The 26,693-nt window shown below is 51.9% G+C and overlaps 2 protein-coding genes across 2 annotated transcripts in view; one reads left to right on the top strand and one right to left on the bottom strand.

The window, feature by feature from the left end:
- Positions 1-1,958: 1,958 nt before the first annotated feature.
- Positions 1,959-3,421, top strand: CDK5R1 (cyclin dependent kinase 5 regulatory subunit 1). Its single transcript, XM_061176083.1, has 2 exons — positions 1,959-1,980; positions 2,301-3,421. Exon 2 carries the CDS (start codon positions 2,440-2,442, stop codon positions 3,361-3,363), a length of 924 nt encoding a protein of 307 aa, XP_061032066.1. The 5' UTR covers positions 1,959-1,980; positions 2,301-2,439; the 3' UTR covers positions 3,364-3,421.
- A 4,052-nt stretch (positions 3,422-7,473) lies between these two features.
- MYO1D (myosin ID) overlaps positions 7,474-26,693 on the bottom strand; it is a 348,608-nt gene continuing 329,388 nt past the window's right edge. Inside the window, exon 22 of the mRNA XM_061176850.1 lies at positions 7,474-9,527. Coding sequence (XP_061032833.1) covers positions 9,371-9,527 — 157 coding nt within the window. The 3' untranslated portion in view covers positions 7,474-9,370. The remainder of the gene's footprint in view (positions 9,528-26,693) is intronic.

A 26,693-nucleotide genomic window follows, 5' to 3' on the forward strand; every position in this document is an offset into this window, starting at 1 on the left:
TGAGGGGTGGATTACAGGCTTAGAAATCTAAGCATATTTCGGGAAGTGGAAAGCACTTAACCTCTGCTCGACATAGGAAAGGCAATGTGGACATGGGCCAACTCAGGAGCTGGGCCTCCATTAGGGGCAGGATGAAAAAAGGCTGGGGTCCAACTTTGCCTTAGGAAGAGAGTCATTGGGCCAGTGGACCTGGAGGAGATTGATTCTTAGAGCTCCTTACTATGGAGGACAGCTCCATTTGAAGAGCAGGTAGGGGTTGTACACGGAGGAATGTTCAGAGGGAGGGGCACACTGGGCTAAGGGCCTGCCTTTATCTTCTAAGTTAAGATGACAGCTACTGTGGATGTTTCTCAAGGACTCTACAAGAAGTAGCCTTCTGGGTACAGAGTAATGCATTTCCCACCATATGGTCACTAAGGCCCCTAAAGCTTTGTTGCCACTATTGACAGAGGAATCTCTGGGTAGTACTTTAGCAAATTCTAGTACTTTCTGATGATGGTAGCATTGTTTGATACCAGATTTCTTTACTGCTTAGAGCAGTTGGCAGAACTGGCACAGGTTGTGTGCTGGAGTGGTCTGGGAGTCAGGGGATTGGGTGTTCTCTGGATTGCCACTTCCTCATCACCAGGTCCAGAGGCGGTAATTTGGATTAAGGTATGGTTTAAGTCTCCTGTTTCCCAGGTTTGTGGTCAAATCTGAGTCAATCTCCAGAACTAAACTAAAAGAATAACAAATGAAGAATAGCCTTTGTGAAGGATCTGGATTCTTGTTCCTTGTGAGAGGAAAAGTTCTTATTAGAACCAGAGTTTTACTCAGAATTTAATAATTTTATGGGCACCGAATCTTCAAATTATATATGCTTAGCATGAAAAATATTTAAATCAGCAGATCAGAGGCTGGTTGGAGAAGCAGTTGCTTCAGTCGTTCTATAACAGATAAGAGGGCCGGTGGAAATTTTGAGGTCACATTTGTGATGGGCTCAGTATTGGCCCTTCTCTGGGGCAGCGACCGAGCCAGGAGCCTCAGGGCTCTGTCCCAGGTGTGGTGTGGGAAGGCCAGTCGCTCTGTACCTGGGCCGTGGGCATTTACCTGGGATGGGGCAACGGAGATCCCGGAGGGAAAGGCACTCAAAACTGATGGGACAGTCCCCTCGGGATGCTCGGGGCACTCAGGCGGCCTCAGCAAAGGCTTAGCCTCTCCCCACCTTGCTCCCTGAGCTCCCTAGCTTCCTTCCCCGGGGACGAGGAGGTTAAATGGAAGGAGGCTGCTCGGGGTCCTAGCCTCCGTGGATGGCTTCTCTGGCGGCCAGGGCGAGGACGCGGCCGAGAGCGCCCCCGCGGCCCGCAGCTGCCGGAGCCGCGGCGGGAACAAAGGCGGCACGTGTCTGGGCGGGGCGGCGGGCGGGGTCGGCCCTCGGCCCCGCCCCGCCCGGAGCTTCCCCAACCGCCCGAGCTCGGCTGCGCCGTGCGCCCGCGCCTCGCACGGCCGGGCTGTTGGTGGCGGGGCGGCGCCGCGAGGGCTGCAAGCAGTGCGGGAGGGGGGCGGCCCCGCGGGGCGGGGCGGTGCCGCGAGTACCCGCCGCCCGAGCCCGGGTCCTGGATGGGGCGCGGCGAGTAGAGCGGCGCCTGGGGCTCGCGGCCGTGTCGCTGCCAGCACCGCGCGCAGCTGGTGCTGAGCACGGCGGCGGCTCCGGCTCCCGGGCGAGACCAGGCCTGGCCGGTCCTGCGCGTGGGCCGCGCGCGCGCGCCCGAGAGGGAGGCCGCTGAGGTGCGCGCCGGGGCGGGCGCGGGCGCGGCGGCGGCGAAGGCGGCCGAGCGGGGGGCGGGGCCGCGGCGCCTGCAGAACCTTGGACAGAAGCTCCGGAGCCGCCGCCGCCACCGCCGAGCGCGAGCCCCGCCGAGCCCCGCCGAGCGCCGGGACCGCGGCGTCGAGCCGCGGCGCGCATTGCGGAGGGTGCAGAGCGCAGGAGCCACCTGCTCGGTAAGCCTGCGCCTCGGGCCGTCCGCTGTCCCCGGGGAGCCGGGCCGGGGTCGTGGCCGCGCGCGGTGTCGAGGCGGGGTCTCCGGCCGCCTCCGCCGGTTCCCGGTCCCCCGCGCTGCCATCCGGACCCCGGCGGGCGCGGGTGCCGGTGCCGCAGTGGAGCGGCCGGGTTGCGGCGCGGGGGCGCGGGCGGGGCCGTGCCGGCCGGGGAAGGCCTGGGCGCGGGTCCGGGGCCAGGTCCGCGGGGCCGCCGAGGCCGGGGCGGAGGAGTGCGACGCGAGCCCCGCCTGGTGCTGAGAACCATCTTGTTTTCCACACAGATCCGAAGGGGCGGCACGCGACCCCGGGAGCGCCCCGGCCTCCCCCTGGCCGCCTCGGGCTCGGTGAGCTGTTTCGTCCCTCCGGCCGGCAGGCTGGGCGCGCAGGGGCGCAGGTCCCCGCCCGGCGCGCAGCGGCACCATGGGCACGGTGCTGTCCCTGTCCCCCAGCTACCGGAAGGCCACGCTGTTTGAGGATGGCGCGGCCACGGTGGGCCACTACACGGCCGTGCAGAACAGCAAGAACGCCAAGGACAAGAACCTGAAGCGGCACTCTATCATCTCCGTGCTGCCTTGGAAGAGGATCGTGGCCGTGTCGGCCAAGAAGAAGAACTCCAAGAAGGTGCAGCCCAACAGCAGCTACCAGAACAACATCACGCACCTCAACAATGAGAACCTGAAGAAGTCGCTGTCGTGCGCCAACCTGTCCACGTTCGCCCAGCCCCCACCGGCGCAGCCGCCCGCACCCCCTGCCAGCCAGCTCTCGGGCTCCCAGACGGGGGTCTCCTCCTCCGTCAAGAAGGCCCCGCATCCTGCCGTCACCTCCGCAGGGACGCCCAAACGGGTCATCGTCCAGGCGTCCACCAGCGAGCTGCTGCGCTGCCTGGGTGAGTTTCTCTGTCGCCGGTGCTACCGCCTGAAGCACCTGTCCCCCACGGACCCTGTGCTCTGGCTGCGCAGCGTGGACCGCTCGCTGCTCCTGCAGGGCTGGCAGGACCAGGGCTTCATCACGCCCGCCAACGTGGTCTTCCTTTACATGCTCTGCCGGGATGTCATCTCCTCCGAGGTGGGCTCCGACCACGAGCTCCAGGCCGTCCTGCTGACCTGCCTGTACCTCTCCTACTCCTACATGGGCAATGAGATCTCCTACCCGCTCAAGCCCTTCCTGGTGGAGAGCTGCAAGGAGGCCTTTTGGGACCGCTGCCTCTCCGTCATCAACCTCATGAGCTCCAAGATGCTGCAGATCAACGCCGACCCCCACTACTTCACACAGGTGTTCTCCGACCTGAAGAACGAGAGTGGCCAGGAGGACAAGAAGCGGCTCCTCCTAGGGCTGGACCGGTGAGCCCGCTAGCCTGCATCACGGCTCAAGGATTCAATTCATTTTTAAAAATTTATTATTAAATCAGATTTTGTGTACAGTATGTGTCTAGCGAAGCCACCAAGGGCCTCTCCCTTCCCACCTTCTCTCCTTGGGGTTTTCTTCAGCCCTGCCGAGAACTCTGGATGCTTTTGAACTCCCGAACCTTGTGCAAAATTCAGAAGATGTATTCAGAGCCACCCTGGCTCCTGACCTCTCACTTTGGGGAATTCAAAGGACTGACCTGCTTCTGCCGCCTGTGCTCTTGCTGGACCAAGGCAGGGGAGGCTGCCCTCTGCTCCCCACAGCCAGGCAGCCCAGGGAGGAATTGGAGTTTCTGGTTGGAGGCCCTTTTCCGGGTCCCGTTTTGGGTCCTCCATTCTCCCAGAGGCTCCTGGAGCCAGCCACCCTGACCGAGCCGCATGTGGGGCTGTGAGGCAAGATGCCTGTGGCCCTGGGACAGCCTCTTCAATTGAGGGGAAGCCGGCCTGGTGCAAAGATGGTGTCCTGTCGTTTGACCATGCACGCCCCTGGTTTGCTCTTTTTTCTTTTTTAGGGAGAAGGGCTTTCCTTTCGTGGAGACGTGGAACTCGCCCCCCTCCCCCTGCTCCCAGCGGTGTTGGCAGTGTTGGTTAACGAGCTGGTTTGACTCATTAAGTTCTTTCATTTTGGGTCCCAGCTCTAAAGGGGTGGGGTGAAGCTGGGGACAACTCCTTTCCTGGGTGAATTTTTCATTTGAATCATGCAGCTTAGTCACCCTGTGGTGAAGGCCAGGACAGCTTCAGGTGCCCATTGTCAACAGCCTGCCTTCTGGGCAGGTGGGGTTGCCATGCCTGGGACTGAGCCGGTGCCCACCTAAGGGCTAAGGCCTCTTGCTGGTGCACGTGACATTTGTCCTGCAGGGGGGTGGGGGGGTGATGTCAGGGATCAGGGTGATGTGGTAGTGGTAGTGAGGTACCCCCGCCCTCACCCCTGTTGATTTAAAGCTGTTCCCAAACAGTTCAGTTTCTTCTGAAGGTGAAGCCTTGTCCCGAAAGGCCCAGTGAGACAGCTGGATCTTGGAGACAATTACAAGATGGGAGCAGAACTCCTGATTGCCTGCTGATTCTACAACTGATCATTTGCAGCTGCTGGTTTTGGTTTCCACCTTAGCCTGGTTGGTGGCTGTAAAAACACATGATGTGTACTTAATCAATTTTCTTTCTAATTCTCCCAGATCGGTGGCTTGGGGCTTGGGAGAGGACCAAGAGAAGGGAGTAAGTCTTCCTCTGTCCCTTCGGCTTTGGAACAAAGACTGATGTGAAGATGCTACAGAGAATTCTCTCTTCCAGTCCCGGTCCCCCAGGGGGTGCTGGAAGGGGAGGCTGGGGGGAGGCAGGGGGCTGTTTTACATAGGATTAGCTTCCAGGTGGCTGCCGATTTCAGCAGAAGCACTACTGAAATTCACAGAAAAAAGAAAAAGCTGTGAAATTGAGGTCCCGATTTAATAGGCCCGGAGCCGAGCCTGCGGGCCCGTGGTGCTCCCGAGGAAGAGGGCCTGCCCGAGCGGGAGAGCATTGGCCGCAGCTGCGCCCCGAGGCCCACGCTGAGCCTTTCCCGGGCCTGCCGCGGGGCTGGAAGGAGCCCGCGGCTGCTGGCGCGGACCTCGCCGCGGCGTCTCTTCTCTGCTGGAGTTGCCACCCAGCCCGTCTGTGCAGATCCTGCTGCCATGTGTGACCTGAGGTAGGAGGCCCGTGGGGGCAGCGGGCCCTGGCGGCACATGAGAGGGGGGTCCGGGTGCCGACTCTGAAGAGCAGGGGCGTGGGTCTGTAGTCGCTCCTTCGCGGGCTGCGCTGGGCCTGAAACTGCGGGAAGGCGCATCCGCAGGATTCCAGTTTTGTGTTTCCTTCTCTCTCTCTCTCTATTTATTTTTTTAAGTTTTGGAGGCGGTGCAAATTTCAGGAGTGGTTGGGGGCTAAAGAAAGAACTCTCTAGTTCCATCAATGTGAAGCCTGGTGGGGTCTCCTCCCTCCCTTGCACTGGTCATCAGTATTGTGTAAAGGAACTGATATACTTGAGTGTGCAAGCAATGAACCCATTTGACATGCTGCTATGAAGACTACTTTTAGAACAATTAAAAAAAAAAAGGAAAAAACTAACCTACAAAAAAAAAAACTTTATTCTTTCATTGTTGCTTTTACAGTGATATTGTGCATGCAAACCAGGAGCATTTTGTGTCTTAATAAAAATAATCTTAGAACAGATGGCTGTGAAAACTACACCCGTGCACAGAACAAGTCACAGGAATAATAGTTCAGGATTTGGTTTTTCTCTTTTTCTTGTAAACCTGAAGGGTTGATATATTCTTTCCATGCAGTTATTAGAACTTAGTTTTGTTCCAGCAGTTGTTAAACTTGCAATGAAAAGAAAATGTGCCATTTTTTTCACTCAATTATTCATAGCTGTATATTTGAAACTGCTAATTACACACGTGCGATGTATGTTGGTTTTTTAGTGCAATTTCTTCTGTAGCTATTCTTTGACCAAACTGTGGGTGTTGTTAATATTAATTTATATTTGTCTCATTTTGTATGTATGCGTAGCGTGTTTGTAAGTATGTGTGGTTTATAATCTGCCAAGGTCATGAAGCTCAGTTTGGCTGTAATTTAATTCCCCTTCCCTTATTTTTATTTATTTTTGTACTGTGCTGAGTAAATAAAATGCACTGACCATCCATTACATAGACCTTTTCTGTGGGCACATCCTTCACGAGCAGGCTGGGGGCCCCTCTTATAAATGATTCCTGCGCTCAAAACATAATTGGATTGCATTGTGGGGGAGGGGAGTATGGGAGGAGGGAGGATTAGGGGGAGAGGCCTTAACAAGCGCGTTCATGTTAAGGTGATTAAGAAAGCAGCACAGGTTAAGTCAACTCTGGTTTCTCAGGAGTTGCTCTCCAAAGGCTCCCTTGGCTTGGCGGAGCTGGGTGACCAGGACCTCCAGCCAGAGGGTCGGGCCCAGGCATGGCCTGGTGAGGGCTGGCTCAGCGGGTCCTGCAGGGCACCCGGCTTGGCACTAAGGCTGCTGCTCCAGGTGTTCTGGGCCCGGCTCTGCTCGTGGCCCACGGCCCAGAGGCTCCCAGGCCAGCAGGGGCCCATGTGGCTCAACCCCGCCAGCCTAGCTCTGTGCAGGTTTCTGAAAGAGAGAACTCCAGCCCCGGGGCTCCCAGATAAGCAGCCACCCTAGCCCCTAATTGTGGCAAGGGTGGGTCCCCCTACTGGTTGTACTGCCAGCGGTCTGTGCCCACTCACGCCACCACCCTGAGCCGCTGGGACCTGGCGTTTTGGACTTGGTCCCCCCCCCCGCCATCTCCCTGGCCCTGTGCCCCGCTGGCTGGAGCTGCCCTGGGCCTGGGGGCGGGGCGCGTTGCACCTGCTCAAGTGGCACCTTGGAAGCTGTCAGCCTTGTGATCAGGGCACCTCCTTTGTCTGAGTCAGAAGCCATCACTGCGGGCTCCATCCCGCCAGTGACCGGGGACCCGGTAGCATCCTCTGGCTGCGGGGCCCTTGGGTGCTGGGGATGCCCCGTCTCCCCGCAGGGCCTTGCTTGCCTGCAGCTCCCTGACCCCAACCTGAGGGCTCGGGGAGAGGCTGACCAGCCACGGCTCACTCAGACCTCTCCTCGAACTGCAGCCCTGGGGATCCCAGCCTTGCCTTTATTCTATACGTGCTTCGATTTCAGTAAACGTGAAAGCAATGAGCTTCGAGTCTAGTGCACAGGCCTCAAAATGGTGGGAGAAAGTGTTTGGATTTAACTTCACTGCCTGTCCGCCTCCTGGCTCCTCCTCCCCACAGCTGCTCACTCACTATTGAATACTTTTCATCAACAGCCCCACGTAAACTATCCTCCATTTTTACCTGATTTGTGTTTAATGCTCCCTTCCATCCTCTGGGATAACAGTTGAGTTTATAGAAGCCAAAATTTCACAACTGTAGATATAGTTTTCAATTCAAAGAGCAGAACACCTTTAAATGTAAGATTTAATGCTTTATTGCTCTTGATGATAAATCAAAATATGCTTTAGAAATAAAGTTAATTTAATGGAAAATAGGAATATACGCACCAAACCATAAAACCGCATTTAATTAAATCAAGAGAAACACTTAATTGCATACAATCACTGTGTCCTCCTGCTTTCCCCTCAGCACTGTGATCACACCCGAAATTCTTTCTTCACTTGCCACACACTGTGACTTCCTGTAGGACATCATGAAAAAGTACTTGTGGACGGCGGCGGTGCTCTGGCTGAGGGCTCAGGGACCAGAGGCGACACCAAAAGGTGGGAGGGCAGGACTCCAGACCCCGTCCTCTCCAGCCTCTGAACGGCACTCGTTTGGCATGTTCTTTTTGGTGTGTCTAAAACATACATTTCCATGGATCTAGTAAAGCAACAAGTTTGGGGAAACGAGTGGAAAGGAGAGGTGATGTTCCAGTTAAGATGGATCAATAGTGTCAAGGCGATTGGCAAAGCTACGGGCGCTGCTGAACGGGGTCCCGTGCGGGCAGCTGACCAGGCTTGGAGGATGAATGGGTTTCCAAGGCCAGGATGCCAGCGGGGCTCTGCTGTGCACTGCACGGGGTGAGAATGTGCTCGAGCCCTGGGAAGCAGGGGTGGGGCAGCCGCGAGACCAAGCTGCTGGGACTGCCTGGGAGCCGGCCAGGGGGCCGCGGCAGGCACAGGAGGTGGCACCTGGTATGCTTTGTAGGGTCGGCGTGGCAGGAGGGGAGCACAGAGGGGGGTGGCAGGGGGAGCCTCTGTGGCAGAAAGCGAAGAAAACGTCAGCACATCCCTCTGACACCCGGCCCGCCTCCTCCTGGGGCGTGGGCTCACCCTCAGCCCCCTGACCACAGCGGGTGCCTGAGTCTTTCCTTTTTTTAAGGCTCCAGGCCGGGAGGCCCGGGCTGCCCAGGGGTGTGTGGCGTCCTCCTCGGCTGAGGCCCAGAGGAGGGTGGTCCCGGGAGCATCTGGAGCACACGCGCTCTCTGCTGGGCAGGGACTGGCAAGGCGGCGGCTCTCCTGGCCTGGCCTGCAGTGCCAGGACCCCCGCGCTGTTTCTGTCGCTCCACTTCCCCAAGTTCCTGGGGCTCAGACCCTCTCACCCCAGTCCTGGTTCTCCACATGGGTGTGAGGCAGAGGTGTCTGGAGGGGCAACTTCCAAACCCCCGAGTGCTCCCCTGCTCCCCGCCCCCGATTCTATTTTATTAATTAGCGTTCCTGACACGAGTGTGGGCACAGTAGACATGATATCTGATTAGCAAACTGCAAAAATAAGTGTAAGACAACCACGGCCCAGGCTGCGCGGTTAAGTAAGATGATCCCTGGAGCATCTCCTGCGCTGCGCTCTCTGGGGAGGTGGCCACGGGGCTGGGGGCAGGCTCTGGGCAGGACAGACTGCCGGCCCTTGGCTCCTGGGCTGAGGGGCTGGCCCTACAGGTGAACCTGCTCACCTGGTGGCCTTGGCTGGCTGCTGGCGGGGAGGGGGTCCACGAGGAGCTCTGAGAAGCTCCCTGAGCCAGGGCATGGGGCTGCCATCACCCTGGGGAGAGGGCAGCTGGGCCCAGGGAGACAGGAGGGCTACCTCCCCAGCTCACCTCCCCCAAACCTCCCCCGACCCGGGGGCATGGCTTTGGCTAGAAGCTGCATCCGGGCTCCCCAACCCCTCGCCTTGCAGGGCCAGCTGCTGGTCACGGGGTCAGGCAGGCTGACCTGGCCTGGCAGCGGGCGGCCTTCACTGACTGCAGGGGAGCTGTAGTCGCGGGGTGGCTAGGGGCTGGGCAGGACACGGGGTCTTTGGTTTGCTGAGGGGGCTGTGGACAGTTGGGACCGAGGAAGACGGAGGCCAAAGGCGGAAAGCTGGGGGTGGACCTCGGGGAGGGGCCGCAGGGGAGGCGGGGGCCCCTCCCAGCGTGGAGCCTAGCGGGCGGGCTTCAGGCGGCCCCACCTCCCTGCGCATCAGTTGCCTGGCACGCTGAGGATGAAGCCCGAGCGGTTCTTGGTGAAGTCGGGCTGCGGCTGGTTGAGCCGCGTCTCCACGGAGACGGTGCACTTCTTCCCGTGCAGGCTGCATTGCACAGGGTTGGTGACGTTGACTTGCAGGTGGCGCTTCTCACTGGAAGGACCGAAAAGAAGACAGGCGGTTAGCAGGGGGCCCAGGTGGGAGAGTCTCCCCGGCATGCCCCTGGACCTCACAGGTGTCTCCAGGCCAGGGCACAGAGAGGATGAGGACGGCAGAGAGGGTGCTGGGCTGCGGTCCCGAACCAAAGCCATCGGGGAGCCAGGGCCCGAGGTTCAGGCGCTGCCGGGCCCCTGAGAACCCGCGTGTGGGGCAGCACAGGGCGGGGAGCCACGGTGCAGCCACGGCCACCACCCTCTGGCCTGAGGCTGAGGACCAGGCACTGGGTTTTAGATGTCAGCGGGGGGATGTCACAGCACGGGGCTCTGATGACACTGTTTATCAGTTCTCTCTGATGGCAACACGGAGCCCTGGGGGCGCTGCGTCCAGGGATAAATGGAGACTCTTCCCCGCACGTGGTACCCGACTACGACGATGAGAGAAATGTCTTCTGTGAGTCCCGGCTCGGCCCTGCCTGTCGCGGGTCCCGCTGTTAGAACCGGTCGGACGTCAGATTCCTGGAGGCCGGGAAGGTGGGAGGGAGGGTCAGCGGTGCTTCTACCTGTGTGGCCGGCAGTGTGCGGGGCAGGAGCGCGTTCCCCTGCCCGGGAGCCACGCGGCCCTGCAGGCCCAGCGGGGCTTCTTCCCACCTGCTGAGCAGTCGGAGGGCCCGGAGTGCCGGCGGGGTGGCTGCGCACCTGCTGGGTAGGAGCAGCCCGTCCTCAGGCGCCTGGCCGGGCACTGAACGCACTTCGGATGGAAGAGCCGATGGAAGAGCTGGGAGACTGAGCGGCTGGCACAGTCCAGCGCTGCGCCTCGTGCCTCATCGGCCTTCTCTGCGCTGGGAGGTGAGAGGACAAGGCCCTGTTCCTGGTGCTCTGAATGCCTTCATTTCCCCAGGGCGGCGCTGGGGGCGGGCGGGCCGGGCTCCCTGGGTGGCTGTTGCTCTCGGCGTCGGACAGGGGATGCCAAGGGTCAGACGGCAGGGGAGGCCGGCACAACTGTGCGTCCGCCCGCCTGGCCCAGGGGACAGGGAGGCACTGCCCAGGCACCGGCTGGCCTGGGCGGCACCATCACTCAGACCCACTTTCTGCAGGAAGGGGGCCCGCGGGCAGTGGCGCTCTTGGCCTCTGAGTGCCCAGAACACTGGGCTGGGCTGTGTTGGAGCGCCCAGGGGCCAGGGATGGAGATGTTCTTAGGGGTTTTCCTCATGGCTGTTTCCTACCTGTTTTTTTTTTTTTTTAATTTATTTATTTTTATTATTTATTTTTGGCTGCATTGGGTCTTCGTTGCTGCGTGCGGGCTTTTCTCTAGTTGCGGCGAGTGGGGGCTACTCTTCGTTGCAGTGCACGGGCTTCTCATTGCGGTGGCTTCTCTTGTTACGGAGCACAGGCTTTAGGCACGCGGGCTTCAGTAGTTGTGGCTCGCGGGGTCTACAGTGCAGGCTCCGTAGTTGTGGCGCACAGGCTTAGTTGCTCCGCGGCATGTGGGATCCTCCCGGGCCAGGGTTCGAACCCGTGTCCCCTGCATTGGCAGGCGGATTCTCAATCACTGCGCCACCAGGGAAGCCCCCTGTCTTGTTAAACATCTTGTAGAAACAGAAAATGAACACAGGAGGAGACCCGTGGTTATCTCTCGTGGGCATTAGGTATCTGATGCTTAATGTCTTGTTAGCTGCAGCTAAAACCTTGGCTTAGGACGGCTATTTTTAACCAGACTTGGACATAAAAATAGCAGAGCCCATTGGAGGCAGTGACTCGGGCACCTCTCCATTCCTGCGGGAGCCAGGCTGCCCTGGGGGTAGATGCACAGCCCGTGATCTGGGTGAGGGGTCCTTCGACCCTCATCCTGGCCCTCTTGCTGGCCTGGAGCAAGCAAAGCCCCAGCACTGCAGCCCTGAGTGGCCCTGCCCTGATTCCCTGCCTGTCTCCGTGGGGCTGCCGTGGGATTTGGGCAGAAGAGAGGGGGGTGAGTGGTTCCATGTGTTGAGGGCAGGAAGAAGAACTGGCTTTCTGGTCTGAAAAGCTAGGCAGCTAAGCAACCCCCGGCTGGTGCCGTCCACACTGCCATCAACAGACAACAAAGTAAGACAACATGGATTGAGTTTGCTTCCTCAATAAGTCAAACACAGAATTACCACACGACCCAGCAATTCCACTCCTGGATATATACCCAAAAGAAGTGAAAATAGGTGTTCAAACAAAAACTTGTACAGGGATGTTTATAGCAGCATTATTTACAACAATGCAGAAAAAGCTTTTGATAAAATTCAACACCCATTTATGATAAAAACTCTTCAGAAAGTGGGCATAGAGGGAACATACCTCAACTTAATAAAGGCCATATAAATGGGAGGGGAATCCAAAAGGGACGGGATATCTGGATGTGTATGGCTGATTCATTTTGTTGTGCAGTGGAGGCTAATGCAACATTGTAAAGCAACCATACTCCAATAAAAATTAAAAAAAAAAAAAAAAGGCCATATATGACAAACTCACAGCTAACCTCATACTCAATAGTGAAAATCTGAAAGCATTTCCTCCAAGATCAGGAACAAGACAAGGATGCCCACTCTCACCACTTTTATTCAACATAGTTTTGGAAGTCCTAGCCACAGCAATTAGAGAAGAAAAAGAAATAATAGGAACCCAAATTGGAAAAGAAGTAAAACTGTCACTGTTCGCAGATGACATGATACTAAACATGGAAAATCCTAAAGATGCTACCAGAAAACTACTAGAGCTCATCAGTGAATTCAGTGAAGTTGCTGGGTACAAAATTAATATACAGAAATCTGTTGCATTTCTATACACTAACAATGAAATATCAGAAAGAGAAATTAAGGAAACAAACCCATTTACAATCACATCAAAAAGAATAAAATACCTAGGAATAAACCCACCTAAGGAGGCAAAAGACCTGTACTCCGAAAACTGTAAGACACTGATGAAAGAAACGGAAGGCCACACAAACAAATGGAAAGATATACTGTGTTCTTGGATTGGAAGAATCAATATTGTTAAAATGACTGTACTACCTAAGGCAATCTACAGACTCACTGCAATCCCTATCAAATTACCAATGGCATTTTTCATTTGTTCTAGTTCACAGAAACTATCAAATTACCAATGGCATTTTTCATTTGTTCTAGTTCACAGAACTTAAATTTTTAAATTTGTATGGAAACACAAAAAACCCTGAATAACCAAAGCAATGTTGAGAAAGAAGAACAGAGCTGGAGGAATCACGCTCCCTGACTTCAGACTGTGCTACAAAGCTACAGTAATCAAAACAGTATGGTACCGGCACAAAAACAGAAATATAGATCAATGGAACAGGATAGAAAGCCCAGAAATAAACCCACACACTTATGGTCAATTTAGTCTATGACAGAGGAGGTTAGAATATACAGTGGAGAAAAGACAGTCTCTTCAATAAGTGGTGCTGGGAAAACTGGACACCTACATGTAAAAGAATGAAACTAGAACATTCTCTAATACCATATACAAAAATAAACTCAAAATGGATTAAAGACCTAAATGTAAGACCGGATACTATAAAACTCCTAATATATGCCCAGGAGTGGGACTGCAGGGTCATATGGCAGCTCTATTTTTAGTTTTTAAAGGAACCTCCATAGTGTTCTCCATAGTGGCTGTACCAATTGACATTCCCAACAACAGTGTAGGAGGGTTCCTTTTTCTCCATACTCTCTCTACCATTTATTATTTGTAGACCTTTCAAAGATGGCCATTCTGACGTGAGGTGATACCTCATTGTAGGTTTGATTTGCATTTCTCTAATAATTAGCACATCTTTTCATGTGCCTTTCGGCCATCTGTATGTCTTTTTAAAATTATTTTAATTTTAATTTATTTTTTAGCTGCATTGAATCTTCGTTGCTGCATGCGGGCTTTCTCTAGTTGCAGCGAGCAGGGGCTACTTCGTTGCGGTGCGTGGGCTTCTCATTGCAGTGGCTTCTCGTTGCAGAGCACGGGCTCTAGGCCCATGGACTTCAGTAGTTGCAGCACGCGGGCTCAGTAGTTGTGGCGCATGGGCTCAGTAGTTGTGGCAGGCAGGCTCTAGAGCACAGGCTCAGTAGTGTGGTGCATGGGCTTAGTTGCTCCGCAGCATGTGGGAAATTCCCGGACCAGGGCTGGAACCCGTGTCCCCTGCACTGGCAGGCGGATTCTTAACCACTGTGCCACCAGGGAAGTCCCTGTATGTCTTCTTTGGAGAAATGTCTATTTAGGTCTTCTGCCCATCTTTTGATTGGGTTCTTTTTTTTTTTTTTTTTTTGATATTAAGTGCTATGAGCTGTTTGTATACTTTGGAGATTAATTCCTTGTTGGTAGCATCGTTTGCAAATATTTTCTCCCATCCTGTAGGTTCTTTCATTTTGTTTATGGTTTCCTTTGCTGTGCAAAAACTTTTAAGTTTAGTTAAACTCCGTTTGCTTATTTTTTATTTATTTATTCTAAAATTTATTTTAAATTCATTTATTTTTGGCTACGTTGGGTCTTTGTTGCTGTGCGCGGGCTTTCTCTAGTTGTGGTGAGCGGGGGCTACTTTTCATTGCGGTGCACGGGCTTCTCATTGCAGTGGCTTCTCTTGTTGCGGAGCATGGGCTCTAGGCGTGAGGGCTTCAGTAGTTGTAGCACGTGGGCTTCAGTAGCTGTGGCTCGTGGGCTCCAGTAGTTGTGGCTCGTGGGCTCTAGAGCGCAGGCTCAGTAGTTGTGGCACACGGGCTTAGTTGCTCCGCGGCATGTGGGATCTTCCCGGACCAGGGATCAAACCTGTGTCCCCTGTATTGGCAGGAGGATTCTTAACCACTGTGCCACCAGGGAAGCCCCGGTTTGTTTATTTTTGTTTTTATTTCCATTACTCTAGGAGACAGATCCAAAAAGATATTGCTACGATTTATGTCAAAGCGTGTTCTGCCTATGTTTTCCTCTAGGAGTTTTATAGTATCATCCCACTCCTGGGCATATATCCAGAGAAAACGTAATTCAAAAAGATACATGTACCCCAATGTTCCCTGCAGCACTATTTACATGGAAGCAACCTCAATGTCCACTGACAGATGAATAGATAAAGAAGATGTGGTACATATATACAATGGAATACTACTTGGCCATAAAAAGAATGAAATAATGCCATTTGCAGCAACATGGTTGGACCTAGAGGTTATCATACTAAGTGATGTAAGCAGACAAAGACAAATAAGTGATATCATATGATATATGTGGAATCTAAAAAAATCATATAAATGAACTTATTTACAAAACTGAAATAGACTTACAGACATAGAAAACAAACTTATGGTTCCCAAAGGGGATAGAGGAATGGGGGACAGATAAATTAGGAGTTTGGGATTAACATATACACACTACTATATATAAAATAAGTAAACAACAAGGACCTACTGTATAGCACAGGGAACAATACTCAACATCTTGTAATAACCTATAATGGAAAAGAATCTGGAAAATAATATATGTATAATATAATATATGATACATAATAAATATATATAATATATAATAAATATACATAATATATAATAATAAATATATATATATCACTGAATCACTTTGCTGGACACTTGAAACTACCACAACATTGTAAATTAACTATACTTCAAAAAAAAAAAAAAAGTAGCAATAACCCAAATATCTATCAACTGATGAAGGGACAAACAAAATGTGGTCTATCCATCCAATGAAATATTATTCAGCCATAAAAAGGAATGAAGTAATGATATCTGCTACAACATGGATGAACCTTGAACACATTATGCTAAGTGAAAGAAGCCAGACACAAAAAGCCACATACTGTGTGTAATTCCACTTATACGAGATGTCCAGAATAGGCAAATCCACAGAGCCAGAAAGCAGAGGAGTCAGGGTGTTTCCTTTTGGGGTGATGAAAATATTCTGGAGCTAGACAGTGGTGATGGTTGCACAACACTGTGAATGTACTAACTGTGACTAATGGTAAATTTTAAGTTATGGGTATTTTATAATAATTTAAAAAAAATTTTTTTTTTTTTTTTTGGCTGCGTCAGGTCTTAGTTGCGGCATGTGGGATCTGTCATTGCGGTGTGAGGGCTTCTCTCTAGTTGTGGTGCGCGGGCTTTAGAGCGTGCAGGCTTAGTTGCCCTGCAGCATGTGGGATCTTAGTTCCCTGACCGGGGATCAAACGCACGTCCACTGTATTGGAAGGCGGATTCTTAACCACCGGACCACCAGGGAAGTCCACGCAATAATCTTTTTTAAATGGGTTGATCTAAAGGAAAAATAAGAACTTGCCCTCAAACCATGTTTTTTCTCCCCATTTTAAGTTCAAACCAAAATGGTTTTAAGGCCAGTGAGGGGTCTCTTGTGCCTATTTTGGAGACAGAGCAGTGGCAGGGCCCAAGCAGCAGACAGGGAAGTGGACACTCCAGGGGGTCCAGTGGCATCTCCTGCTGGCGCTTCACCAGAAATCTTCACTGGAAATCTTTACGGAACCAGAGCACCTTCCTTATTTTTTCAAGAAAAGAAAGCAGATTTTATAGCTGCGAGTGACAGCTGCGATGGAGGCTGGCTGGCTGCAAGGGGGAGGGGCTTTCCTCCCCATCTTCTGTTACAGGATTTAATGGCTCAGCAAACTGTGGAATTCGGGGACTTTCATCTTGTTTCATCTGCTCCAAGCTATCACTGCAGGCAAATGGCCTTGATCAAGTTACTTTGCTTCCGTTTCCTCGTCCTCTGCTCATCAGAGAAATCCGTGGGTCAATCAAAGACCGGATCCGCGGGCATCCTGGTGCAGCCGCGCATTGAAAAGTCCTGCACAGGGTTGGACATCACAAGTCTCTCCAGGGGCTGAAGCAGCCCAGAACATGTCCCCTCCTGTACAGACCCCTGGTCAGCAGAAGACTCTTACCCCCTGGCAGCCTGGGACTTGAGCCACCCTCTTTTCTCCGTGGCATTCCAGTGGCATTTCCTACTGGAGCTCTAGCACTTGCAAGGGAACCGGGATGGGAGTGAGGTGAAGTGCAGTGGCCTGGTGCACGGATCCTCTGGGGGAGTGGCCAGCAGTTCCAGAGACTTCGGCGCTAACGCAACATTCTCTGTGTTTGGTCACAGGATGTGTGTGTGGGGAAGCTCGCCTTGCACCAAGCACAGGCAGGTCGTAAACAGATGCTTTTCCCAGGGGTGATACGCGGAGTGAGTGTTTCACGATAAACCCCAGCGTCATCAGGACAGGCAGCCCTCCACCTGGACGCCGCCGGGACACAAGGGCAGGGTCTCCAGCTCTCCCTGAGGACAATGGCCCGCTCATGTCTGCAGCTGTTCCCCGTGTGTTTCGCTTCCTTCCAGAAGGAAGTCCCTCTGCGCATGTCAAACCACAGAGGGCAGCTCTTTCAAAATCCTGCTTAAGGAAGGGCTACTTCTGTTTTTGTCAGGGTCAAATGGACACTTCGACCACAGTTACTTCTAGAGCGAGTCTAAGAGGCCAGCAGTCCTGAGGGGGGCGCGTCGCATCCCCGACCTACTGAGTCCTCTCTGGGTTTGTAGCTGGTGAGGGATAGGGTGACACCACTTTTATTTAGAAAATAAAATTCCAGTCACTAAATGGTTCTAGGCAGGCAGCACGTTCGTTCCAAGGCCCCCGGCGCAGGCTCCTGGTCCAGTGGGCGGAACCCCCGCCCAGCCCCCAACCCTCCTGGCCCTCCGGTCAGGGACCCCCTTCCCCCAGGGCTTTCCTCTCTTGGGCTCCCATCACCCATCCCTCCCCCACCCACTCTCCTTCTCTTGGCGGGTATTTACCGAGCGCCCACGATGAGGTGGGCTTCGTCCAGAGAGAGTGAACACAAAATGGGTGGGATGCAGGCCCCGACCTCAAGGCACCCGTCAACACCGAGAGGATGGGCAAAGGTTAACAAACACCGAGATACGCACAGGGGCCACCTAAGCGTGGGTGGCTGGCGTGGGCTTCCAGAAGGGGCCGTGTCAGACCCACACCTCAAGAAGCAGCAGGAATCCTGCAGGAGTATGTCTGTTTCCTCACTCCCTAAATATTGTTTTACCTTTGGTCCTCTTCATTTTGTACATTCTCCCACAGTGTGTCACCCATGCTGTGGTTTCAATGACAGACAATTACCCAGTGTCCCCTGTCCCAGCAAGAGGTCCAAGCACATATGTGCAGCCACCGACCAGACAAATCCCCTGAATATGCCGCAGACGGCTGAGTCTTCCTGTGTCCAACACTGAGCTCATCCTCTTGGCCCCTTCCCCAAACTGCTTCCCTCCTCCTGTCGAGCCTGTCCCGGGGAGAGGTGGCATCATCTACCCATCACGGAGGCCAGAAAGCCCGGATCACCCTGGATCCCTCCTCCGCCCAGGTCAGGGCACCAAGTTCTATTCATTTCACTTTCTCGTTCTCTCTCCGCTGCCACCATCACTGCCCAGAACCTCAGCCCCTTTTTCCTGGTTCCAAACGTAGCCTCCTAACCTGTTCCTCTGTCTTCGCTTTGTCCCGCATCCTGCTTCAAACGTGTCCTCCACATTGTCATCAGAGAGATATTCAAAGGCACGAAAGAGATCCTGTCGTCCCCCTGCTGAAACCTCTTCAGTCATTCCCCCGAGCTTTCCAGAACTGCCTGCCTCCCACCCCCCACCCCCAGGCTGAACTGGGTGTTCATCTGTGTCCCCAGTTCTCTCGAAGCTCTGAGCAGGCAATGGTGCTATGCTGCTTCCAACAGCACAATCGGAGCTGACAAGCTTTCCCGACCGCTTACAAGTGTCTCCGATGTGAATACAACTCCCCAGAAAGAATATTTAAAATCAAAGTGGAGGTTGCAGGAAAGGGAGGGTAACCTCCGGGAGTCAGGAGGAAGGAGGGGATGGGAGGCCAGCGGATGCCAAGCCCAGGACGTGCAGGCCACCAGCGAGGGCACCAGGCCTGAGGTCAGCATGAGGCTGCCCGGCCTAGGAAAGCCCACCAGGAGTCTGCCTCCCAGCCTGGCAGAAGGGCACGGAACCATGGCGTGAGAAGATACACACAAAGGTTTTCAGTAAGAAACGGAAACCTCAAGCTTTCTTCCATTGACCCCTTTGAAAGCAGATCCGCTGCAGGTCACCAAAGGCAGAGCAAACCTGAAGAACACCCAGAGCGAAAAGAGACCTTGCTTGCAAAGGAATAAAAGCCTTTCTCATCAAATATGAGGGAAAAAAATGAAAACACAGACTCGTCAAAGGGTTTAAGGAAAATAACCGTCAACCTAGAATTCTATCCCCAACCCATCACCTGAGCGCGAGTGCCACAGGGAGACTTTCTCAGATGAAACAAGGGTGAGCCTGGGGAAGTCGGGCAAGCTCAGCTCTCAGGTAAAGAAGGACCCGTCGTCCGTCAGGAAAGACAATGAATCCAGAGGAAAAGAGTGGTGTGGGCGACGCATGGGGAGCAGACAAACAGGCAAACATGCAGGTCAATCTAAGTAAGCATTCACTGTAAACGCAGCACCAACGAAGATGACTATTTGGGGGGTTTAAACCAACGCTGAACGACATCTTGGAGAAGAACAACATCTTGGAGAAGAACAACATCTTGGAGAAGAACAACATGAGAGACGGGGTGTGATCCCAGGGAAGCATTTCAAGGTCTCTGTCTCATCTGGGAGGAGGGTAGGGGGGCCGATGAACTTCAGGCTCCACAGACAAGCTGGGGAATGAAGGCGATTGACGGTAAATGAGACCGTGAGATGGCAGCGTACACGTTCCAGAGAAGTAGAAGGAAGGGGGGGAGAAGAAAGTTTGCTTCACTTAATGGAAGGGAGGAAAGGGGGACAAAAGGAGCAAAGAAACATGAGGACGAGAAAACACAAACTGACATGGATGGGAATCCCTGTTAAAAGGGAGTTCTCAGATTGAATTGAGAAATGCAGCTATAAGACTATTTGCAAGAGACCCATCTAGAGCCTAATGACAAAGAAAAGTTAAGGGAACGGAACAAGATACATAAGGCAAATGTTAATCACAAGAAAGCTGGCAAACAGCGCTGCTGGGGAAAGAACTCGTGAGATAACTGTCTCCTTTATTAAGGAGTCGTTCACCAGGAAGATACACTCCAGAAAATAAAAGTTAATAACGTGTGTGTGAGATGGCGTGAGCTCTGCAAAGATATAACGACACGTCTGCAAATAGTCAACAATCTTAATATACTTTTCCCCAAAACGTATAGATCTGCAGATATTAAAAGAACATAGACTTGAACCCAATTAATAACATAGATTTGAACCCAATTAATAAGCTTGTGTGCTCAACTACGCCCAACCATTAGAGAATACACGTTGTTTTGAAGTACACTTGGAATAGGTAACAGACCCTAAAAGGTGGTTCAATAAATACTTAAGAATTAGCATCTGACTGAAACTATCTTCTCTGACTATAATGCAATACAAATAGAAATCAAATAAAAGTAGAATATAATAACAATAGTAAGTACTGTATGCTTTTTAAAAAAATTTTATTTATTTATTTTTGGCTGCATTGGCTCTTCCTTACTGCGCACCGGCTTTCTCTAGTTGTGGTGAGCAGGGGCTACTCTTTGTTGCAGTGCATGGGCTACTCAGTGCAGTGGCTTCTCTTGTTGCAGAGCACGGGCTCTAGGCCGCACGGCCTTCAGTAGTTGCAGCACACGGGCTTCAGTAGTTGCGGCTCGCGGGCTCAGTATTTGTGGCACACGGGCTTAGTTGCTCCGCAGCTTGTGGGATCTTCCTGGAGCAGGGCTCGAACCCGTGTCCCCTGAATTGGCAGGCGGATTCTCAACCACTGCGCCACCAGGGAAGTCCTTGTATGCTTTTTTGCAAAGCACTTTACAAATAGCAACTCATGAAATCCTCATGACAGCACGAAGTAAGTTCCATTTTCAGAAGAGGATATGAGGCCCAATGAGGCTAAGTATCTGCCAAGGTCACAGAGTGGAGCCAGATTTGAACCCAGGCATCCGGGCTGGAGTCCAAGTCTTAACCTCTGTGCACACTGCCACTAAAATAGTCATTAGAATATAATCGTTAGCTGAGCTCCCTACTTACTAAGTGCTTCTGAGCAGTTTTCATCCCCCAATCAAGAGCTCCCAGGGCAGCATCTGATATGGAATAGGAGTTCCATAACTGTCTACAGAAAGAATGAATTTTTTAAAGAGACATAATTAAGAAAGCAGTTGGGACTCACTTCGACATCGGACACTAACCAGAAGACCCGAGGGCAATGTCAAGCATCTTCAAAGCAGTGTTGTTGAGAAGTGAGTTGGCGCCATCGGTGAGCAGGGGCCCTCCTGGCACTGTGCTCTGTGCAAGGGTGTGTTGAGGTGTAGAGTGTGATTAAGGCAGATGAAGAGGCCCTAGGGATGCTCACTATTCCAGGGATGCTTTTCGGAAGCCAAAGAACCCTTCTGCAAAGTGAATCGTTACTTTGCTTTGCAAATCCAAACTCTCACATATTAGGTGCTGCCGCCCCATTGCTAATGAAGTTCTCAGGGAAACAAAAATGTTCGTAGGATGACAAACGTTTGGACTCATGGATTTCTGGAAACATACACGCAAGGTTGAAGAAGTTCCAGGAATTACATCAATGAACGTGTTGTCATTTTTTTTTTTTTTTTTTTTTTTGAGGTTGAATGGAGATGAGCAGACACTGGTGCCATGCGTGTTTCTCAGTAATACCCGGAGTAATGTGAACAGATGTGCCCATGATCACTTAGCCGTCTGCCGGCTATGGCTGGTGCTCCTTAGCAGCGCGTCTTGTGTAGCTGTAAAAGGGGTCTTGGATTGGGGGAGGGGAGCTTGACAATCATCATCTTCCACTTACGGAGAATTTACCACACACTAGGCACTGCATTAAACATTTTACATGCATCATCTCCTTTAATCCTTGCTGACACCTTACGAGGCACTGTCATTATGCCCACGCCATAGATGAGGGCACAGAAGCTTAGCAAGGTCAAGGAGTTCTGCACAGCTGGAAAGTGGTGTCTGTTTCTTGAGTGACACATTGAAGCCCCCTTCCATTTATTTATTTATTTAATTTATTTTTTTTTGCCCCATTGCATTTAGACCTCAGACGGACGGATGTGTCTAGCTGTAGCGTGAGGCGATACCTCTGCTGCACGCAATTCTTTAATACTTGGTGCTTATGAGTCAGGAAATAGCATTTGGAATCTGCTGTCATGGTGCTAAGGTTGGGGCATCCTGACCCACAGCCATGACCCCCACTGTCACCACTTGTCGTTCGCTTCCTGGGCGTTTACAACTTTTTTTTTTTTTTTTTTTTAATGTATTGGCATTAAGTTACCATATTATTTTTTTTTAAAAAATTTTTATTTATTTATTTATTTATTTTTGTCTGTGTTGGGTCTTTGTTTCTGTGCAAGGGCTTTCTCTAGTTGCGGCAAGCGGGGGCCACTCTTCATCGCGGTGCGCGGGCCTCTCACTATTGCTGCCTCTCTTGTTGCGGAGCACAGGCTCCAGACGCACAGGCTCAGTAGTTGTGGCGCACGGGCTTAGTTGCTCCGCGGCACGTGGGATCTTCCCAGACCAGGGCTCGAACCGGTGTCCTCTGCATTGGCAGGCAGATTCTCAACCACTGTGCCACCAGGGAAGCCCCCGTTTACAACATTTTACATTGGTGTTTCCAGGCCTGGTTGATTCCAGGCTGTCAGAGAAGGGGTGCTCTCCTGGCGCTTGGAGAATTCATGTACTTTTTTAAACTATTCGCCGGCACACACTGGCATCTTGACTTTCCAGGTGGAGTCCCTGAGGAGGACTGTTGCTCTCTGGAGGCTCCTGGCTTCTGGTTTTGTCAACCAGAAGGTTCCTATTCTTCGTGCGTCGGGGGCCCTCCCCTGGCAAGGTGGACCCGGGCCTGGCCTCTGCGTGCTGGACGTGGCCTGGCTGAGCCCATCCTGAGAGGCCCGGGGACTGCTGCTCGGCCCTTGGGTTTGTTTCCCTTCCACCAACATCAGAGACCAAGGCAGTGAGGATGTTCCACTTTGCTTTATATATTTGGAATCTGGACTCTTTACAGGCTGCATTCCTCTGTCCCTCCCAAAATGTCCAAATTGATGCTTTATGCTGGGGATAATGAAACCTTTCAAAACTGAACTAAAAGAACAAACCCACTGCTCCCTCAGATATGAGGAAAGAACAGAAAACAGAAGCAACAAAACAAAACACCACCAAACCAAACCAAACCTCTACCACAAAACCAATGGGATGGCAGCTGTGGACAGAGCGGCATCAGGGGCTGGGGGGTGGCGTCCCCTCAGGGCGCTGCCCCATCACCTCCAACAAGAGGGTGTCGGCTCTGGAGCCTGAGCTCAGGTCCTCTGCGTCCATCCCACCTTCCGTGACCTCCTCTCTCTTCCCACCTCTCCCTTCTTTCTCTGTCTCCCTTCAACTTCTCATCTCAGTGATTGGCTCTATTGTCTTTGGGGCTTTTTATCAAAAAATATCTGTTTGAGAGATTTTTTTTCCCTTTGCTGTGTTAAGCTTTTTTTTTTCTTTCTTTTTTTCCATCTTGGCTGTTTCCTGCTTACATTTCTCCTCCTCCTATCCTGACACTTCTGTTAACAGTATCTCCAAAGTCACCTCCGTCTGTGAACATTGGGTTTATTTTCTATTCACATCATTAATGAAAGTGCTAAATGAGACTGGATTGAACACAAATCAGGACCCACATCTTCCTCTGAACAGATATTTTTAGTGGTTTGTTGGAATACCATTCTGTATCTACCTGTTCTATTCACCATCATCAAGAAGCATCTGAGCTTCTATTTGTGTGGGGCTGTGGCCCACTGCACAGGGGAGTTTGTAGGATCCCAGTCTCTGCCATCCGAGAAGGCATTGCAGGCGGTTTGCAGCTACACACACACACACACACACACACACACACACACGACATATATACTAAAAAGAGAGTCATCAAAGAATGCTTAAATATGATTAATGATGGCACTTTTGAACAGGGTTGGGAACTAAGAAGTCTTGCCGTGAGCTCAGGAATTCCTCGGCATTATCTTGAAACATGTCCTACATCAAATATCTGAGTCTAAGGCTCTGGGATAGAAGATAAATAATAAAACAGCCTCCGTTCTCAAGAAGCTCAGAGTCTGGGGAGGGAGGCCGACTTGCTGACAAACAGATACTACGTAAGGCGCGAAAGTTGGCACCATTAAAGGGCTGCAGGGTGCGCTCAGGAAGCGCAGGGTGCGGGGAGTGAAGGATTCTGCCTGCTTGCTGCTGGGTGCAGCCTCTTGGGCCGTGGAGCTTGAGGCTTTGAAATGCAGATGCATCATGGGAATAAACTGGGCTCTCAGCACCCCGGTCCAGAATGTGACCTGATTTCTCTTCCTCACGCTGCTCCCCATGCATGTGGAGGAAGTCAGAGCCGCGCGGCAGCGTGCAGGATCCCCTGGAACGGGCACACCCTCAGCCTAGCGGCCTCGCCCAGCTCGGCCGGCACCTCTCCTCCCTCCAACAACGTCCCTCAAGCTCTAGTTGCCCTTCCTCCCTGCAGCCTACCTGGGCCTCCCCAGCCCAGATCTCCAAAACCCAAAGACAGGAGGTGACAAACTGCCCCTTGGAGGGTGAGGAGGACTTGGACGAACGGAGATGGCCTTGTTGAAGCCTAAAAGTGAAATTTAGAGAATATGCAGGGAACGGCAAGCGTGGGGCTGTAGTTCAGGATGCAACTGTGTCTGGAGACTGTGGTGGGAGAGAGGCTGGGGTAGATAACAGGCGAGGAGTTTAGGCTTAACTCTGCAGGCAATGGGGACTCCCTTAAGAATCCTTGAGTGGAGAAGAGAGATAATACTTTGTTTTCATCAGTGCACTTACCGCTGTCTGAAACTGACCTATTTGATTCTTGGCTTGTTTACTGTCTGTCTTCCTATGGCTCCCACTCCCTTCCTAAAGGGAAGCTCCATGGGAATGGGACCTCCTCCTTATCGCTGTGCCTAAGAGTGTCTGGCATAAAGTAGGTGCTTATTTAATAAACGAGCGAATACATGAAATTGATAGGAAACAGGTGATGTGGAGGATAGACTGATGGGGGCATTTAAAAGCAGGCAGACCAGGTAGGAAACTGTAAATCAGGGAAGAAAGGGCTGTGGTTGTTAAGAGGGCAGAGACAGGTCAAGTTTGAGAGATGCTTCAGAGCAAGAATTTGGTGACCACTGAACGTAGATGTTAAAAGGTAGAGTCTTCCACAACCCTAGGTTGTCAGCGTGGGTGATGGAGAAGGAAACAGAGAGTGAGTTTGGTTTGGGACAATGTTGAGTTTCACTTCCTCTGGAAACGATCCAAAGGGTTTCGCTACATGTTATGAGGACTCACTGGGGAATATACACCTTATTGTTCTCCCCGCCTTAAAGGACTGTGTGGTCCAGTGGGGAGATCAGATATCAAAATTGTTTCCCAAACCTATTTTGTAAGCAAATTCTGCTATAAAGTAAGTATTTACAATATTATCCTGGTGCCGTGCTATATTAAGCAAATAAGCCTCCAATTTGACAATTCCGTGTTAAAATGGCAAGTGAGCAGCCTGACTACCATTCTCATGCACCCTAAACTCCTTAACGTTTCTCACTTTTTATTCAATGGTCTTTTTTTTTTTTTTTTTGGCCACGCCCCGCGGCATGTGGGATCTTAGTTCCCTGAGCAGGGTTTTAACCTGAGCCCCCTGCAGTGGAAGCGCAGAGTCTTAACCACTAGACCACCAGGGAAGTCTCAATGGTCTTTTTTAAAAAAATAAATAAATATATTTATTTATTTATTTTTGGCTGCCTTGGGTCTTCGTTGCTGCGCACGGGCTTTCTCTAGTTGCGGCAAGCAGGGGCTACTCTTCGTTGCGGTGCGTGGGCTTCTCATCGTGGTGGCTTCTGTTGTTGCAGAGCACGGGCTCTAGGCGTGTGGGCTTCAGTAGTTGTGGCACATGGGCTCAGTAGTTGTGGCTCGCGGGCTCTAGAGCACAGGCTCAGTAGTTGTGGCACATGGACTTAGTTGCTCCGCGGCATGTGGGATCTTCCTGGACCAGGGCTCGAACCCGTGTCCCCTGCATTGGCAGGCGGATTCTTAGCCACTGCGCCACCAGGGAAGCCCATCAATGGTCTTCTTGTTGATACTTTTCCCACCATTCTTTCCAGCAATTTTTATCTGAAAATGTCCAAACTTTAAAAGTAGTATTCCTAGCAGCAATAGTGCAAATTATAAAGGTGGAGGGGAGGGGCGAGGAAAAGAAAGGCCTAATTCTTGCTCTGCAAATAAAAGGTCACGTTCTCCAGAACTGTGGTGACCTCCAGGAAACCAGAAACTGGTCACGGTCCAAAAACAATCAGCACGTTATGGTTTCCTGAACAGTTAATTCAAGTTCCCACGTAGGGGCGGTTTGCACATCCAACTGCTTGCTGAGCCTGGAAAAAGTGATTTCTCGTGGATACTAACGAGTCCTTTGGAACTCTGGCGATAACACACCCGGGAGTCAGACATTCCAGCTGGCAGCAGCAGCAGGGAAGACACGGGGACTGGGGACTTCCAGGTTCTGTGTATTTCTAGGAATGTTGCTTAATCAAGACAGGAGACAACGGGGCCTGGTACAGAGAACAGGCCTTTGGAATCAGCCAGTCTAGGGTGTGAATCCAGCTGTATGGCTCTGGGCGATCACTTATCCTTTAAAGCTTGGTTTCCTGAACTGGGAGAATAAACAGTGGTAACGCTTTCTTCCAAAGGGTTTTGGTGAGAGTTAAAGGACAAAATATACATAGGCACAGTGGCTAGGGCAATGCCTGGCTCGGAGTAAGTGCCCCTTGAACGTTTGTTTATGGAGCCAAGTGCTTTAAAGAAGGAGGTTCTTATGTTTAGAATGTTGGTTCAACAATTGATACAGGGGCTGAAGGGACCCTTGCCCTTGTGTCTCAAGGTCTCTTGGCTTGACCATGGATAGCCCCTTAGGCAATAACCATGCCTCCTCCTAGGGCCATATTGGTGAAAAGGCTTGTCGATTCCAGAAGGCCCTTTTAACTTGTTCTTGAGTATTTTAAAATCCCATCTATGCTGACTAAACATGATGCTTTCTTCTCGGGGGTGGATGACACATTCCTTTTATGCACTTTCCACCTCAC

The sequence above is a fragment of the Eubalaena glacialis genome, chromosome 19 (assembly GCF_028564815.1).
Source record: "Eubalaena glacialis isolate mEubGla1 chromosome 19, mEubGla1.1.hap2.+ XY, whole genome shotgun sequence".
NCBI lineage: Eukaryota > Metazoa > Chordata > Mammalia > Artiodactyla > Balaenidae > Eubalaena > Eubalaena glacialis.

What these genes read in the sequence shown, in the direction of transcription:
- CDK5R1 (XM_061176083.1), top strand. Translation starts at nt 2,440, where the DNA reads ATGGGCACGGTGCTGTCCCTGTCCCCCAGCTACCGGAAGGCCACGCTG.